The sequence below is a fragment of the Eublepharis macularius genome, chromosome 18 (genome assembly GCF_028583425.1).
Source record: "Eublepharis macularius isolate TG4126 chromosome 18, MPM_Emac_v1.0, whole genome shotgun sequence".
NCBI lineage: Eukaryota > Metazoa > Chordata > Lepidosauria > Squamata > Eublepharidae > Eublepharis > Eublepharis macularius.
The window spans coordinates 31,090,598-31,106,687 of NC_072807.1; the positions used below are offsets into that span (position 1 = coordinate 31,090,598).

The 16,090-nt window shown below is 43.8% G+C and overlaps 1 protein-coding gene across 1 annotated transcript; it reads left to right on the top strand.

The window, feature by feature from the left end:
• The first annotated feature begins 1,172 nt into the window (after positions 1-1,172).
• On the top strand, positions 1,173-13,809 carry B2M (beta-2-microglobulin). The gene is made up of 4 exons (XM_055002492.1): positions 1,173-1,349; positions 9,133-9,408; positions 10,709-10,745; positions 12,865-13,809. Exons 1-3 carry the CDS (start codon positions 1,274-1,276, stop codon positions 10,720-10,722), a joined length of 366 nt encoding a protein of 121 aa, XP_054858467.1. The 5' UTR covers positions 1,173-1,273; the 3' UTR covers positions 10,723-10,745; positions 12,865-13,809.
• Positions 13,810-16,090: the final 2,281 nt, after the last annotated feature.

The window sequence follows — 16,090 nt, forward strand, 5'->3', positions numbered from 1 at the left end:
AGATGCTTCGCTAATGAGTTAGGAACCATAGACTTCACCACTATGTTGCCTTACATATTATCTGTTGCTTTACATATGTACTCCTATGTACTACCTGTGCTTCATGTTGTCTAATGTTAGCCCTAGGATTGCTTATGTTCTGTTTCAACATTTCTTCAACTCTGTATTGGATCTTTGCTAATGCTATGTAAACTTGTATTTATTTACCCTATGACATTATGGAAATGTCCTTGATACCTATTGTACTACACAGCCCCATGGGGCAGAAGTGGTAAGCTGCAGTAATGCAGCCCAAGCTCTGCTCATGACCTGAGTTCGATCCTGGCAGAAGCCGGGTTCAGGTAGCCGGCTCAAGGTTGACCCAGCCTTCCATCCTTCCGAGGTTGGTAAAATGAGTACCCAGTTTTCTGGGTGTAAAGTGTAGATGACTGGGGAAACCAATGGCAAACCACCCCATAAAAAGTCTGCTAAGAAAACGTTGTGATGCAACGTCCCCGTGGGTCAGTAACGACCCTTTATCTTTTTACCTATTATCTTTTTTTACCTATTGTACTAATCTTACACTGGGTAATCCACCCTGAGTCTCAATGAAAAAGGCAGACTATAAATCAGATGATCTGCTAATGAGTTAGGAACCATAGACCTCACCGCTATTGGATTCCTACTAATGCTATGTCTTTGTGAACTTGTATCTATTTACCCTATGGCATTGCATATGGAAATGTTCCTGATATTGAATGTAGTAATCTCACACTGTGTAATCCACCTTGAGTCTCAGGAGAGGGCAGATTATAAATGGCATAAAATAAATAAAAATAAGTAAAATGACATCAATAAATAAATTGTTCTTTTTTTCTATTGTCTGTATGTTTTATAATCGTTTTAAAAAACTCTAATAAAAGTTAATAAAAACGCTTGGCTCTTTGTTTACTTCTTTAACCCACGTTCGTTCGTTCATCGCCTTATCAGGAGGACCAAACTTCTGCATCTTTCTTGCCCGGGCTCGCATGTCGGAGAGCCGAGCCTGGGCGATTCTCGGAATCCAGCCGCCTTCCCCGAAAGGGAAACCGAAAGCGCAAGGGCGGGCGCGCCTGATCTGGAAAGCCCCGCGGCCGCTCGCCTCCGCTGCCTGCCGATGAGCCTTCTGCCCGGCTACTCGTGACGAGGCGGCCTCCCGTGGTTGTGACTGGCCCGTAGATCCGAGTCTAGCCCTTCCCTTCGCTGGTCGGGGCATTTCGCGAGTCCGACGAGCTGGGAGCAAGGCGCTGCTGCGATGGCGAAGGCAAAGGAGGCTCTCCTGTGGACCGTTTTGCTTGCTTTCTGCGTACAAGTCCTGAACGCCGAAAATCGTAAGTCTTTTGCGCCCCGCTCCCCGGAGCTTCGGACTTTTTTTGCGGAGGGGAAGGGGCTGAAGTTTCGGGCGTGCCCGGATCCATCTAGGGGGCTCCGGCTTAATTGGCTAAAGGTCCTCGGGCGCACTCTCACGACCCGCTTGACGCGAGTTGTCTGTCCTTATCTATCTGGGTGGGAGAAGAAGAGCCAGAACCGGTAGGATGAGAATTGTTCGGATTAATTAGCACGGAGTAGAAGTAACTTTTGGCGTCGATCGAGCAAATGCCGGAGGCGAGTGGGCGTGGGAAAGGAGCTTCCTTTCGCTCTTCCTTTCTCTCCCCTTCCCCCTCTTTCTTTCTTTCTTTCTTTCTTTCTTTCTTTCTTTCTTTCTTTCTTTCTTTCTTTCTTTCTTTCTTTCTTTCCGCCCTCCTTCCCTCCCTCCCTCGGCAAGATGAATTGGGAAAGGACAGGAGGGCAGCAACAATAAACAGCAGTCTTGCAGAGTAGTAAGGTTTTCCTCTAGCACAGACTTTAGTGAACTAGACCCTGCGTCACCTGAACCCAGGCGGGTGCTGGCTGGTCCACAAAGGCTCTTATGCTGAAAGGAAAGCTTGTTTGAGATGTCTCAAGACTCCTGGTTGTTTGATGGGGAAATGGGATTTTTTTGGAGACAGCAGTGGGAAAGGGCAGCCCAGATCTAAAACGAAGTAAGTTTTCCTAACAAAGGAGCCTCCTGTACAAAGTCAGATTCAAGTGTGGCGACTCCGTAGGGTTTTCAACGACAGTGACAAACAGAGGTGGCTTTCCTTGGCCTGTCTCTGCCTAACAAGCCTAGACTTTTAATTTTTTTAAATTTTATTGAATTTATATTTCGCTCTCCCTGCAAGCAGGCTCAGAGCGAATCACATAAAGTAATAAATACAGTAAAAACATGGTAGTATAAATTAAAAATCAGTCACTCAGTAAAACCTATATAAAACAGTTGTGACCATATTGTACATCCCTCAGACGTAGAACAAATCCCTGGGGTAGGGTGGCCAGCTACCAGACTTCCTTGGTGGCTTCCTACAGGTTAGTTTTTGTATCATTTTATTTGTTTGTTTGTTGGATATCCAGCCCTCCCTGCAATTGAGCTCAAGGCGGGTCACAATATCATAAAACCATAATTTCAAAAGATATGTATACAATAAATACAACAAGTTACAGTTTAAAATCGTAAAACAATAAAATATCAATACATATTTTGGGTAGGCACAACATGTCTCATTAGACAATGGATATTAATAATATATAATAATCATCATTAAAGATGTCATGATTAATTACTTCTACTTTGTTTCAACGTTTGGATTTATGCTGTTTTCAAATTTCTACAGCCCATACTTTGTTGTATTTATTCACTTAATATCCTAACTGTTCATTGTATAGACTTGCACTGTGAGTCTCAGTAAGAAAGGTAGACTATAAATAAATTAAATGAAAATGAGTGCTAATCAAAGAGACTGCCAACAGAGACTGGAGTTGCTACATGGAGGAAGGCAATGCCAAACCATCTCTGTTCATCTCTTGCCTTGGAAAACCCCACGGTGCTGGAGTGAATTGGAACTTGAAAGCACACAATTATTATTAAAATGTTACAGCTCAAACATACTTTCAAGGTCATCAAGATTCTTCGCTCTAGGTATTAAGTGGGGAAAAAAGAAGGCAAGAGAGGCAAGAAACGTAGAATTTTCCCACCATAAACTTAAAAAAAAAAGTTTAGCATCTAGGCCAAAGAAGAACTTTGATTAATTTGAAGGCTTACTCATTTCTCAAAAACTTTTTTTAGTTGGTTCTAAACAATTATTCTTACCCTACTGTGATTTTTCCCCTGACAAACCAACAGCAACTTGTTATTTCTCTAGAAAATTTAGTGAGTACAACCACAGTATGAGGATGTTATACTACACCATTTTTTTAAAATAGTAGCTATGACCAAAATACACATGACATATTTTTTATCTTTGAAAAGCTGTCAGGATGGTATGAAGGCGGGGTGTCAAAGAAAATTAACTTTACAAACTCCTGGTTGGGGAACAAGATGGACATAATGCATTAAAAACAGTTTCAGAGGGGGTATTTATGGTATGGAAAATGGTAGGGGGAGAGAAGAGTTACCTGGCACCATATCAGTCCATAATCCCCTTCTTCTCAGTTGCTTTTTAAAGCAAATCACATTTAATTAAGACTTTTATCAGTTTTTTAATGGTCTGTTTCCGTTTTATGGATAGTTTTATGCTGCTTATGTCCATTCTTTTGTTTTTAATGAACTTTTTAAAAAATATTGTGACTTAATTGAAAGCCGTCTTGAGCAGGACTCTGAAGAGGTGGTTTTAAAATATCCTAAATAAATACATAACGTCATGGGTTCAAGTGACAGAATTCCAACATTTTTTGTAGTTTGGCCCTTAGTTTTAGGAAAATAGAAGAACACAAGTGCAGGGGAAATTAATGGCGGTGGGGGGGGGGGAGCCTCGTCCCTCCCAAAGTTATTTCGGAAGGGAAGGATCAAACATTCCCCACAAGTAGAGTTGGCAGTGCATTGAAATACATGCACAGTCTCTGTGCCCAATTTCACCTGGTCCCGCACAATTGCTTTGGAGGGGGAGGAAAGGTTCAGCCTTGGTTCTCTCCCCTCTCCCCACATTTTCTGTTGGGAGATTTGCAGCTCTTGCTGGCTTTACTTCCCCTGTAGAATCAGCCCCTCCTCTGGACTAGTGTCCGCACATGCTGCCCTTTGATACCTGTGACGTTCGTTCCCTGACTGCAGAGGGAAGCACTACAAACGAGAGTCAACTCATGCCTGAGATGCCATTAGTGGGTCATTTTAACAGTACGCTTGCAGTACTTTATGCTGCAGACGCAGAGGACCCCTTCCTATCCCCCGCAGCCCCTGATCAGAGAGCCAAGCTACAAGTGATGCCTGACACAGGTTGGACACTTGTCAGCTTCCCTCAAGTTTTGATGGGAAATGTAGGCATCCTGGTCTTGCAGCTGTAATGGAGAGCCAAGCTGTAAAACCAGGACACCTACGTTTCCCATCAAAACTTGAGAGAAGCTGATAAGTGTCCAACCTGTGTCAGGCGTCCCTTGTAGCTTGGCTCTCAGTCCCAAGCATGTCCACTCTGCTGGGAATACTTAGAAATTTAGACAGCCAGTTCGGCGTAGTGGTTAAGAGCGGCAGGACTCTAATCTGGAGAACGGGGCTTGATTCCCTACTCCTCCTCTTAAAATCAGCTGGGCGACCTTGAGTCAGTCACAGCTTCTCGGACCTCTTTCAGCCCCACCCACCTCACAGGGTGATTGTTGTGGGGATAATAATAATGCACTTTGTAAACCGCTCTGAGTGGGTGTTAAGTTGTCCTGAAGGGTAGTATAGAAATCAAATGTTGTTGTTATAGTGATACACAGGTAGCATTGCTGGGGTAAAGGGACATAGGGTCTGCAACAGCTGAGGAATGTTCCAGAAGCTGGGCGTGTCCACAGTTTGTCCAGGTTGTATACGCTCCTTGTGGCACCATGTTATTTCTAATATAAGCAGTATGGGTTATAAGGAGAGGTCACCAATTATACTTGAAGCTGTGGGGGAGTGGATGGCTATCTTTCCACACACAAAAAAGTATGTCTTCGTGCTGCTTCCCACCCTTGGTTCCTTTGGGTTCCAAAGGCATAATTTGCTCTTGTAGATAAGAATTATAATCCCCTGGATAGGTGAGGATATTATTTTTACAGAGATAAATCAGGAAGCAGGGAAAGAGTTAAGCACATACCATGGGGGCTGCTCTTCTCAAAAACTGCAACCTCTAAAACTGCTTTTCATTTTAAAAATAATAAAACTGAACTTTGTTTTGCCTATTAATGTGTAATGTATAGTTTACTGGCTTACCTCCAGGGAATTGCCATCACAGGTCTCTGCCTAGTTTTATTTTTGTAATAGCTGTGGACCTTGCTAGAGTAACAATATGTACTGGTGAAGAACGGCAGGACTCTAATCTTTATATTTATTTATTTATATTAGTCCACCCTCCCCGCCAGGCAGGCTCAGGGCGGAATACAACATTTCCTTTTACATACAATACAACTTAAACACTTAGCATTATATAAATAAAACATTAAAACACATTATACAATAAAACATTCTCCTCAGATGGCGACTATAAAATGACGATAAAATGCTGTGTTTCAACCAGGCCCATGTATAGGGTGGTGGACAGATCTTTTATGTGGCCAGCGGGGCCCAGCTTCGCCTACATCATATGCCTGGTGGAACATCTCTGTCTTACAGGCCTGGCGGAAGGATAACAAATCCTGCTGGGCCCTGGTGTCATCAGACAGATAGTTCTGGAGAACCAGGTTTGATTCCCCGCTCCTCCTCTTGAAGCCAGTTGGGTGGCTCTTCCAGAGCTCTCTCAGCCACACCCACATCACAGGGTGATTGTTGTGCAGATAATAATGACGTACTTTGTAAACCGCTCTGAGTGGGTGTTAAGTTGTCCTGAAGGGTGGTATATAAATCAAATGTTACCATTATTATTATATACCACCCTTCTGGACAGATTAGTGTCCCACTCAGAGCGGTGAACAAAGTCAGTGTTGTTATTATCCTCACAATGCAGCTCGGGAGCTGGGGCTGAGAGGAGCAGCTGACGCAAGGCCACGTGCTGAGCGCATGGCAACAGTGAGATTCAAACCAGTAGAGTGCAGATGACATCCCAACCAGTTAACTATGCTACGGCAGTTCTCAGAGTAATGAATTAAACACAGTTATACTTCCTTTTCCCCTTCTGATCTTAGTTGACTGGAAGATAGGAAGGAGCCCTTTGACCACCTGTTGACCAGTGTGGAGTAACAGGACTAAGATATGGGATTCAAATCCCCACGCTACCTTGGAACCTGCTTGGGTGATCTTAGGCTGGTCACACACTCTCAGCCTAACCTACTTCACAAGGTTGTTGTGAGGATAATGTGGAGGAGGAGGATAACATTCAATTTATATACCACCCTTCAGGATGATTTAACACCCACTCAGAATGGTTTACAAAGAATGTTGTTATTATCCCCACAACAAAACACCCTGTGAGGTGGGTGCGGCTAAGAGAGCTCTGAGAGAGCTGTGACTGACCCAAGGGCACCCCGCTGGCTTCAAGTGGAGAAGGGAGGAATCAAACCTGGTTCTCCAGATTAGAGTCCTGTGCTCTTAACCACTACACCAAGCTGATGTAAGTTGCTTTGGGTCCCCTTTGGGTAGAAAGACAGGGTATGAAATAAATAAATAAATAAAATCTCTGGGGTGGGTGAGGTACATAGTAGAGCTTCTCCAGCTAAGTCTATGGATAAGCTTGTAGTACAGTGTTAGTTATTTTAAGGCTTTAATTTAAAGTTAAAGCAATATAAGGTTTTAACCATGCAACCTAAGCAGAGTTAACCTTCCTAACTCTTCAGCAGATTTAGAAGATGGTAGCTCAGTTTAGGACTGAACTGCCAGCACTATGAACTCCCCTTCCTCGAGCATGGTGCCTTTTCTGTTGCCATCTCATTCCCCGAAGTGTTTACTTGACTCGTTGTGCTGCTGGGGCAGTTTTAATTGGGGCTCTCTGGGCTGGTTTTATAGTTGACTTTTATGAATGAAAAGTTGGGGAGAGGCAGTCCCTGGGGATTCCCCTCCACACCCTCCAATTTCCAGGATTCAAAGCTATCGAGGGCTTAAGGAGGCCCCCTAAGCAGTTCCAAATCTGTGGATACGGTACTGTCTGTGGCTCAGTAGTAAACTAGTAAACTGCCTCCGCATTGAATCCCTAGCATCTCCAGTTAAAAGGATTAGGTAGTAGTTGATAGGAAAGACCTCTGCCTGAGACCTGGAGAACTGCTGCCAGTCTTGAGTAGACAATACTGAGATCCAAACTACAAGTGATGCCTGACACTAGTTGGACACTTGTCAGCTTCCCTCAAGTTTTGATGGGAAATGTAGGCAGCTTGGCGGAATGTTGGACAAGTGACAGTTGAAAAGTCCATTGGACAGCAGTCAGAGAGCCAAGCTGCAAGACCAGGACGCCTACATTTCCCATCAAAACTTGAGGGAAGCTGACAAGTGTCCAGCGAGTGTCAGGCGTCACTTGTAGTTTGGCTCTGACTTCGATGGAGCAAGGATCTGTTTCCGTATAAGGCTGTTTCATGTGTTCAGAGGAGGCTATTTCCCTCAATTCCCTCCCCCCCACACCCTCAGTTAACTCTGTAGTACTTGCAACGTTCCTTACCTCCTGCAGCATGTCAGTCTTCATCACTGAAGGGGAGATACTCCTTTGTTTAAAATTTTCAAGGTCACGTTTTCCTATATACTTGGGGAGTCTCTCAAGTATGCAGAAGCCCCTACCTTATCTGGGGGCAGGGTTGACCCGGATTTGCTATTTTCATAATTGGCTTGCTCCTCTCACTTTACTATTGGATATAAGGTAAAGGTAGTCCCCTGTGCAAGCACCGAATCATTACTGACCCATGGGCGGACATCGCATCACGACGTTTTCTTGGCAGACTTTTTGTTACAGGGTGGTTTGCCATTGCCTTCCCCAGTCATCTACACTTTACCTCCAGGAAACTGGGTACTCATTTTACCGACCTTGGAAGGATGGGTCAAACTTGAGCCAGCTAGCTGAACCCAGCTTCCGCCAGGATCGAACTCAGATCGTGAGCAGAGCTTGGGCTGCAGTACTACAGCTTACCACTCTGTGCCACGGGGCTCCTTTACTATTGGGTACCGTAACAATTTTGTTAGTATTTATTTGTTGGCTGCCTTGAAAGTTCCTTGAGTTGAACGGTTAGGGTATAGGCTCTTTATTTATTTATTTTTAAAAAATTAAAACAAAAATCATGCTCTTGCTGAGGCTTCTCTCTTCCATCCATGCAATTGTGATCACATCCATGCCTGCTGAGTGTCATTCACCGCTCGCTGCCCAGGCACTGTGTCTTCTGCAGCCACTTTGGAAGTGCTATTTGTGGAGGAAAATTGTCCGATATGACCCAGCACACTGGAGGAGGATCTATGGGGAAGGGGCTGCGGCTCGCTGGGAGAGCATCTGCGAGGCGTGCTGAAAGTGCCAGGTTCAATCGCACCATCTCTCGTTAAAAGGATCAGAGAGTTGGGAAGACCTCAGCACCTGAATAGACCAAGGTCTATGTTCCATATAGGGGTCAGTCTCTAGGTGATGAAATACAGCAGACAGATTCCTGGTTCATTGTAGCAATGAACAGGTTTTTGTTTAAATGACTTTTATTCAGAAATCAGTTCTTTCCATATTCCGATCCAAAGGTCTACTTAGAAGTAAGGTAAGCAACTAAGCAGTTCTAGCAGAAAGTTGACCAGAATGGCTACATAGGAAAAGGACATCACTTTTCTTACCCCTGTTCTTTCCCCCTCCCCATTTCCAAACAACCTAGTGTTGTTCTTTCTGTGTGAGAACATTATGCATATTTGTGCTATCAGGCTACAGGGAGAGAAGACATACCACAGTCAGGAAGAAGGCTTCAAACTGGTAAACACCCAGCCACCTGGGGACGTGTGAGAACTCACTGGAATGTTAGCAACAAGAAACGGAATTATATCTGGCAGTATAAAATGGAGTCACATTTGACAGAACAAATCATATACTTGAAAGCAGAAATATTGGCATGAATGAATGGGTACGGTCAGACATGACAATAGGGTAGCTTTGTGCATTCAGCTGTGCCACTCATCTTGTGTCTCCTGGCTTTTTCCATTGTGTACAGGAGAACCTCAGGTGCAGGTGTACACTCGTTTTCCTGTGGAGGTTGGCAAGGAGAACACCTTGCATTGCTATGCTGATAAGTTCCACCCTCCCAAAATCAACATCACAATCCTGAAGAACGACCAGCCAATGGCGATTGAAAAAAACGACCTTTCTTTTCACAACGACTGGTCTTTCCATCTGCTGGCCTATACCAAGGAAGTTATAGATGGGAAGAGTACGTATAACTGCAAGGTGGAACACGAAACCTTAAAGGAACCCAAAATTGTCAAATTTGGTGAGTTCTTTTCTTGGCACAACCTTGTTAATGTACCCTTTACTCTTGTCTCAGCTCTTGAGAAGCAGCGTAACAAAGCGGTCTCCTGGTTGATAGTGCTTCCTCCACCCACCCACCCCCCGCAAACCCTTGCATCCCACAAACAAAAGCACCAGGCATCTTTTAAAAATCGAATTACCCACATCGTTCCTCATTTGAACAGCTACCCAGAATAAAAAGCATACATACATAGGACAGTAGCATAAATAATGGTGAATTAAATGAAATCCATAGCTGCATGGTTATTGGGGCACCCTCATGGAGCAAAATAAATAAGTGACCACTGTTAACCAGTAGAAAAGAGCAAGAGTCCAGTAGCACCTATAAGACTAACAAAATTGTGGTAGAGTCTGAGTTTTTGTGAACCACACCTCACTTCTTCAGATACAGAGTCCAGTAGCACCAATCTGGCCAGCATGGGCAAGACCCAGGGATAAAAAGGGAGGTGTGGGGGTGAGGGGTAGAAAGGGAAGAGAGGAAGGCAAGCAGGTTGAGAAGGCACAGAGAAAGGAGAACTTAGGGGAAAAGCTGCAGCCTTGGGCAACATATGACAACCGGACCTGTAAATGCCTAGGGGAACTGACCCATAGCAGAGACAGCTCAGCCTGATCACGGGCAAAGCGGGTGGGCGAAGGGAACCTCCCTGCCACAGAGATCTGTTTGGACTTCATTCCTGACAACAGAGGGGACCTCAATGAGCATCATTGAGTTTGGGTGGATCTCTGAAGCAACCATGGAAATAAATACATGCAGGTGCCCCGGTCATGTGTAGCTGGGTCCTAAAGATATAGCTTTTGCATTTCCTTATAAATACATTCGATGAAAGTCAAGTGATAAAAAGTGACGGCAAGGAAGTTATGTCATTTGTTTTCTGTTATTCCTGAAAAACCAATGACTGCTAGGTTTACCAGTCTCCAAGTGGTAGCTGGAGATCTCCTGGAATTACAAGAGATCTCCAGGTGACAGAGGTCAGTTCCCCTGGAGAAAATGGCCACTTTGGAGGGTGGACTCTATGGCATTATACCCAGTTGCAGTCTCTCCCCTCTCCTCCCAAACCCTGCCCTTCCCCAGGCTCCACCCTCCAAATCTCCAGGAATTTCCCAACCTAGAACTGACAACCTTAATGACAGCCCTTCTGGGCTGATGAAACGAGAATTGTCGCCATTGGTCATAGTTGTGTACCATTGGATGCTGCTGCACTATTACTCTTATACATCAGATCTATACTTGGAAGGGATACTGACACTGTTGTCTTCTACAGATCTGGACTACTGAACAGACTTCCTCAGGCAAAGAAGGTAAAGTATAGATATTTCACAGCAGTTCTAGCGGATGTGATTTTTATGTTGGCCTTTCCAAAACTGGAGGTGAAGACAGATGTAATATAAAATTAGGGAATCAAAGCAAGCACTTCAGGCGACATTCCACATGACCCACAGCTTTGTGGCTTGCACGGGGCACATACGTGACTGTGAAGTGGCTGCTCATTTAATCCTCCACTAAAAAAATATGAAATGAGGATGGGCCATCAATAAATGTTAAGGAATAATATACAAATAGTGCAATCCTATGCATAAGTCCATTGAGTTCAGTGCACTTAGAATGGTGTTAGATCCAGAGGAGTTAGCCATGTTAGTCTGTAGTAGCAAAATCAAAAAGAGTCCAGTAGCACCTTTAAGACTAACCAACTTTATTGTAGCATAAGCTTTCGAGAATCACAGTTCTCGTCGTCAGATGCATGGAGGGCAAGAAGAAACTGGTCAGATAGAGAGGAGGAGAGGGGAGGGAGGAGTAGATGCATCTACAATAAAGTTGCTACAATAAAGTTGGTTAGTCTTAAAGGTGCTACTGGACTCTTTTGATTTTGCTTAGAATGGTGTAAACTGTACAAAATTGTTCTGTAGGCTGTGTAACTTCAAGCTAGTAAGTATTACTTAGTAGGAATAAGTAAACTGTAAATTTCGGAGAAAGGCAGCATGTGAGTAAAATTAAGTGCACAACCTGGCATAGATCAAGATTAAATATCTACATATCACAAGAAGTAGGGGTTTGTAGGGACTTCTCTGCCCCCCCTCCAGTTCTTTTCTCACTGTCTCCTTTGCATTGGCTACCCAGTATGTTGCTCAAAATGAGAACATGTGTGTGCAGATATTGCTATCGTTTGGGTTTTTTTAAAAGCCTCCCATTATAATTTTTTTTACTGAATTTGGAGGGTTTTTTCCTCTAGTCTGCAGAACTCTTAATTTGTAAATGGGGCTAGGCCCAGTTTGCAGATTTTTAAATCTGTTAAATACAAACTGACTGTTTTCTATATTTTATCGAGATTATTTTATGTCTAAGACATTACATATTCAGAAAAGGCCAGTCTAACAACTTGGACTGTAATACCAGTATTACATATTTTTGAACTATAGACATAGATCTGTAAAAAAATATGTGTTTAAAGCCCTCCCAACCTTAAAAAGGAAAACAATTGCTTTTTATTGTACAAAATGCTTTCGTATTTGTGCCTTGTGCCTTTTCAACAAATGTGTGAACTTAAGGATGATACTCAAGGCCACCCTAAGGACTTAATTTGAGCCTGGAACCCGGTGGTGTTCTATGGTAGGCTGGAGGATTTTCCTACAGGCCCGAGTGATTTTTCCACTGGAGGAAGAACTACTTAAGTTGGGGGAAGATTTCAAAATTTGCTTAGTGGAGTGGTAGAATACAGGCTACTTAGAGCTTGGCGATCGATTCTCATAATGTCTACTTTACTTAAAAAGCAGCTGCAGGGTCCCTCTGATTTAGATGGGGGCACATATAAAGTACTTGTCTCCCCCATACTTGAGCCTGATATTATCTTAGGGTATGCCAGTGCAGTTTCAATTGGGAAAACTGTGCAGGGAGAAAGACATGCCCCTTTCCTCCAGCACCATGACCCAAGTCTAAATTGGGGCCTCTGTGTTTGCTTTTTATGTCCACGACAGGGTATCTGATCATGGGAGGACCCCCCCCCCCCTCCGACTGTTTACTTTTTCAAAGTCATGATGCAGGAAGGCTCGTGCAGCAAAGCAGATCCAAGTCTGGTCAGTCAGTACCTGGAATGGAAACCAACCTGAGAACTCCAGTGTAGGCTGCCCCTTGAGAGCCAAGCTACAAGTGACGCCTGACACAGGTTGGACACTTGTCAGCTTCTCTCAAGTTTTGATGGGAAATGTAGGCATCCTGTTCTTGCAGCTGTAATGGAGAGCCAAGCTGTAAAACCAGGACGCCTACATTTCCCATCAAAACTTGAGGTAAGCTGACAAGTGTCCAACCTGTGTAAGGCGTTCCTTGTAGCTTGGCTCTGAGTATCGAGGAAGGAAGGCAGAATAGAAATGTAATAAGTAATCAACAGATGATTGACTATGGAACTTATCTTTTCCCTTTCTCCAGAATGGAAGACCTTTGCCGTTTAAGATGACTTCCAGTCACGCAATCCTTGTTCCTGTGCTGTTCTTGCTTTGAAATGACTTGGAAACAATTTTTGTGTGTGTATCTGAATATTGAATTAAGTCTGCCGGGTGTCTCCTGAGATCTGTGACTGTGCCGATCTGGAGGTTTTGAGGCTTTTGGATTTAGAAGGGCTGTCATCTAGATAAGGAAGTGTCAGTCAAAATAATTTTATGAGTTAGAGCCAAGAAGTTAATCAATTAAACCTGCATAAATTAGTGCCGAAACAAATGTTCTAGTTTACAGCAGAAACAAATGTTTTAGATTACAGATTATTCCCATTCATGTTTCAGGAGGTACCTTCTTGGAAGAGGCATTCTTTTGTACATGAGAGAAGAGCACACATCTATTAGAGGATGCTTGCTACTCCCTCAGCAGCTCCCTGGCTGCAGGAATGCTCCATTTGGGGACCAAAGCAGCCCCAAGCAAAGCGTGAGAGCATTCCTGCAGCTAGCGCTATGACGACACTCCTGGAAGTGATGTCATTGTGCCCCCTGGGAGTGTGCCCGCTGTGGGCTTGCCCAGGAGGTATTTTGCCTCCCAGGCCCATGATGGCTGACTTGGAGCTTTTGATTACGCATCTCCAGAGCAAGCACAAAACTGAAGAGCACCCTGAAAAAGAGAGTTACTATTTTATTTTACTGTTTATTACGACATGCAACAATTCTGCAATTTGAATTTTAATTGTAATTCAGCTTTGCATATTTTTTGTTTGACATTCATTCATCAGCCTCTTACGGAAGTGTGTTTGTGTTTTATGGGTGAAGGGAACGGCTCTGAGAAGATGTATATGTCGGCTACAAACCATTTTCTTATCCAGCATCTCTGAAATGTAATTGTAAAGATCATTGCCCTCTCACAATAAAGCACATATACTGATCTTTTATACTTTCTTTGTAACTGTCTTATTAATTTGAGGGGATATGATGGATTAGTCGATTAAATCAGACTCCTTAGGGACAACCCACAATGGATCTCAATCACAAGGCGCTTATTCCATCAAATAGGTGGCACTCCTAAAAGCACTTCTTGGGAGCAAGCACCACTGAATAAAAAGGGTCTTACTTCTCAGTAGACCTGCTTAGGATTGCTCCCCATAGTTCCCACGCTTCTGAATTCTATTTACATTTCCCCGTCATGCACAAAATTGGCTTACATTGTCCTCTCTCCGATTTTTCCTTAGAACAACCCTGTGAGGTAGGTTAGTCTGAGAGTATGTGACTGGCCCAAGGTCAACCAGCAAGCTTCCATGGTCTCCCAGATACTAGTATGACACTCTTGACACTGAGAGCCGAACCACACGATACGAATTACACATGAATGACACGAAAACGCACTTACATGTGTTCCAACATAGTTTTCAACTACACGCGCCAGGAATGCAGGACCTCCATCGAACACATGTTCGTGGTGGCACGGGTTTTCTCCGCATTCCTCCAAGACACGGAAAGGATATCCCATCATGCATCTGCACTCTGCATATAGACGTGAGCGCCATCTACCTGCAGTTCTGAGAGCACGGTGGAGTGAGCTGCAGATAGGAAGCGGAAGATCCAGGAAAAAAGGAAACTGCATTGTCGACTTACTGGTTGCAACCGCGAACACGTGCCATCGCAGCCACACTGGAGCATAACATTAAGAATCCGTGCCTGGACCAGGACGCATGCTCATCGAGAGAATGCTGGGCACGGACATTTGGGGTAAGACAGGACTCCTGACACTCACTCAGTCTTGTGTAGTTCGTATCGTGTGGTTTGACTCTGAGAGCCAGTTTAGTATAGTGGTTAAGAGTGCTGGACTCTAATCTGGAGAACTCGGTTTGATTCCCCACTCCTCCACTTGAAGCTAGCTGGGTGACCTTGGATCAGTCACGGCTTCTAGGAGCTCTCTCAGCCCCACCCATCCCGCAGGGTGATTTTTGTGGGGATTATAATAACATACTTTGTAAATTGCTCTGAGTGGGTGTTAAGTCATCCTGAAGGGCGGTATCTAAATCGAATTATGTTGTTATTCTAACTACTACACCAAACTTGACTGTGTCTGTTGAAGTCTCATGATAGGAATGTGTAGTTTCTTTCAACAGATTTCTTAAAAAAGAAAAGTAAGCACTCATCCCAAACGAATAACTCTCCTCCATCTTCACAATTAGGAAGGATTCGTACCTGGGCTTCATAGACTTAAATTGCCATATAAGCCACTAAACCTCCAGACGATTAAGAGTCTCTCCTTACCCATTTAGTTGTGAGAGGAATCTATATGCATCCACTTATCCATGCTCATCAGGCCACATAGTTCCTTTGTGGCATTCCGTTCTTTACTCATAGACAGGAAGTGAATGGCACAACCCTAATAGATGTGGTTAGACAAGATCTGGGAGACCCGGGTTCAACTCCCCACTGAACTATGGAAGCTTATCAGGTGACCTCTGTCAGCCTAGCCTACCTCACAGGGTTGTTGCAAGGAAAAAACAGGAGCAGGAACTGATGTTAGCTGCTTTGTGTTCTCATTGAGGAGAAACACAGGGTATAAATAAATAATGGAGTGGGGAGGCAGCTATCCAGGATTTTAAAATGTGTGTTTTTGTTTTGTTGTGCCCCACCACACTTGCACCATCTTCCCTATTTAAAAACAAAAATTAGGTACACGTTCACACAATCATGCACACAACCTCTAATTTTGTAGAAAAACAAACAGGACCTACACCCTAGCTGGTTGCTGTTTGAAAGCAGTTCCCACCCTCTTTCACTTTCTCCCCGTTGCCGCATCAAAAAATACCTCCCAGAATGCGATGAGGCGCCTTCCTTTAAAAAAAAAAATTGTTTCCCCAGTGGCAACTTAACATTTATTTCAATATGAGCTTTCAGTGAGTCATTGCTCACTTCTTCAGCTATGTATGGAAACCAAACAGAATCCTTTACGGAACAGGTTACAAAGTGGGGGAAGTTATGGCGCAGGTTTAAGTGTAGATTCAATATGCAGGCGGAAAGAAGGTTGAGAGATGTGACTTGCATCATAAAACTTCCAACCTTCATGTATGTCTGAGACATACAGAGACTACCAACAATTACAATGTGTGGTTGGTTGGGGGAATCTCCCATTCTTTCAATGGCAGTAGATTCTCCTCAGAAGAGATTTCCTCAAGAAAAGGAGCTGTAAGTACACTTGCACA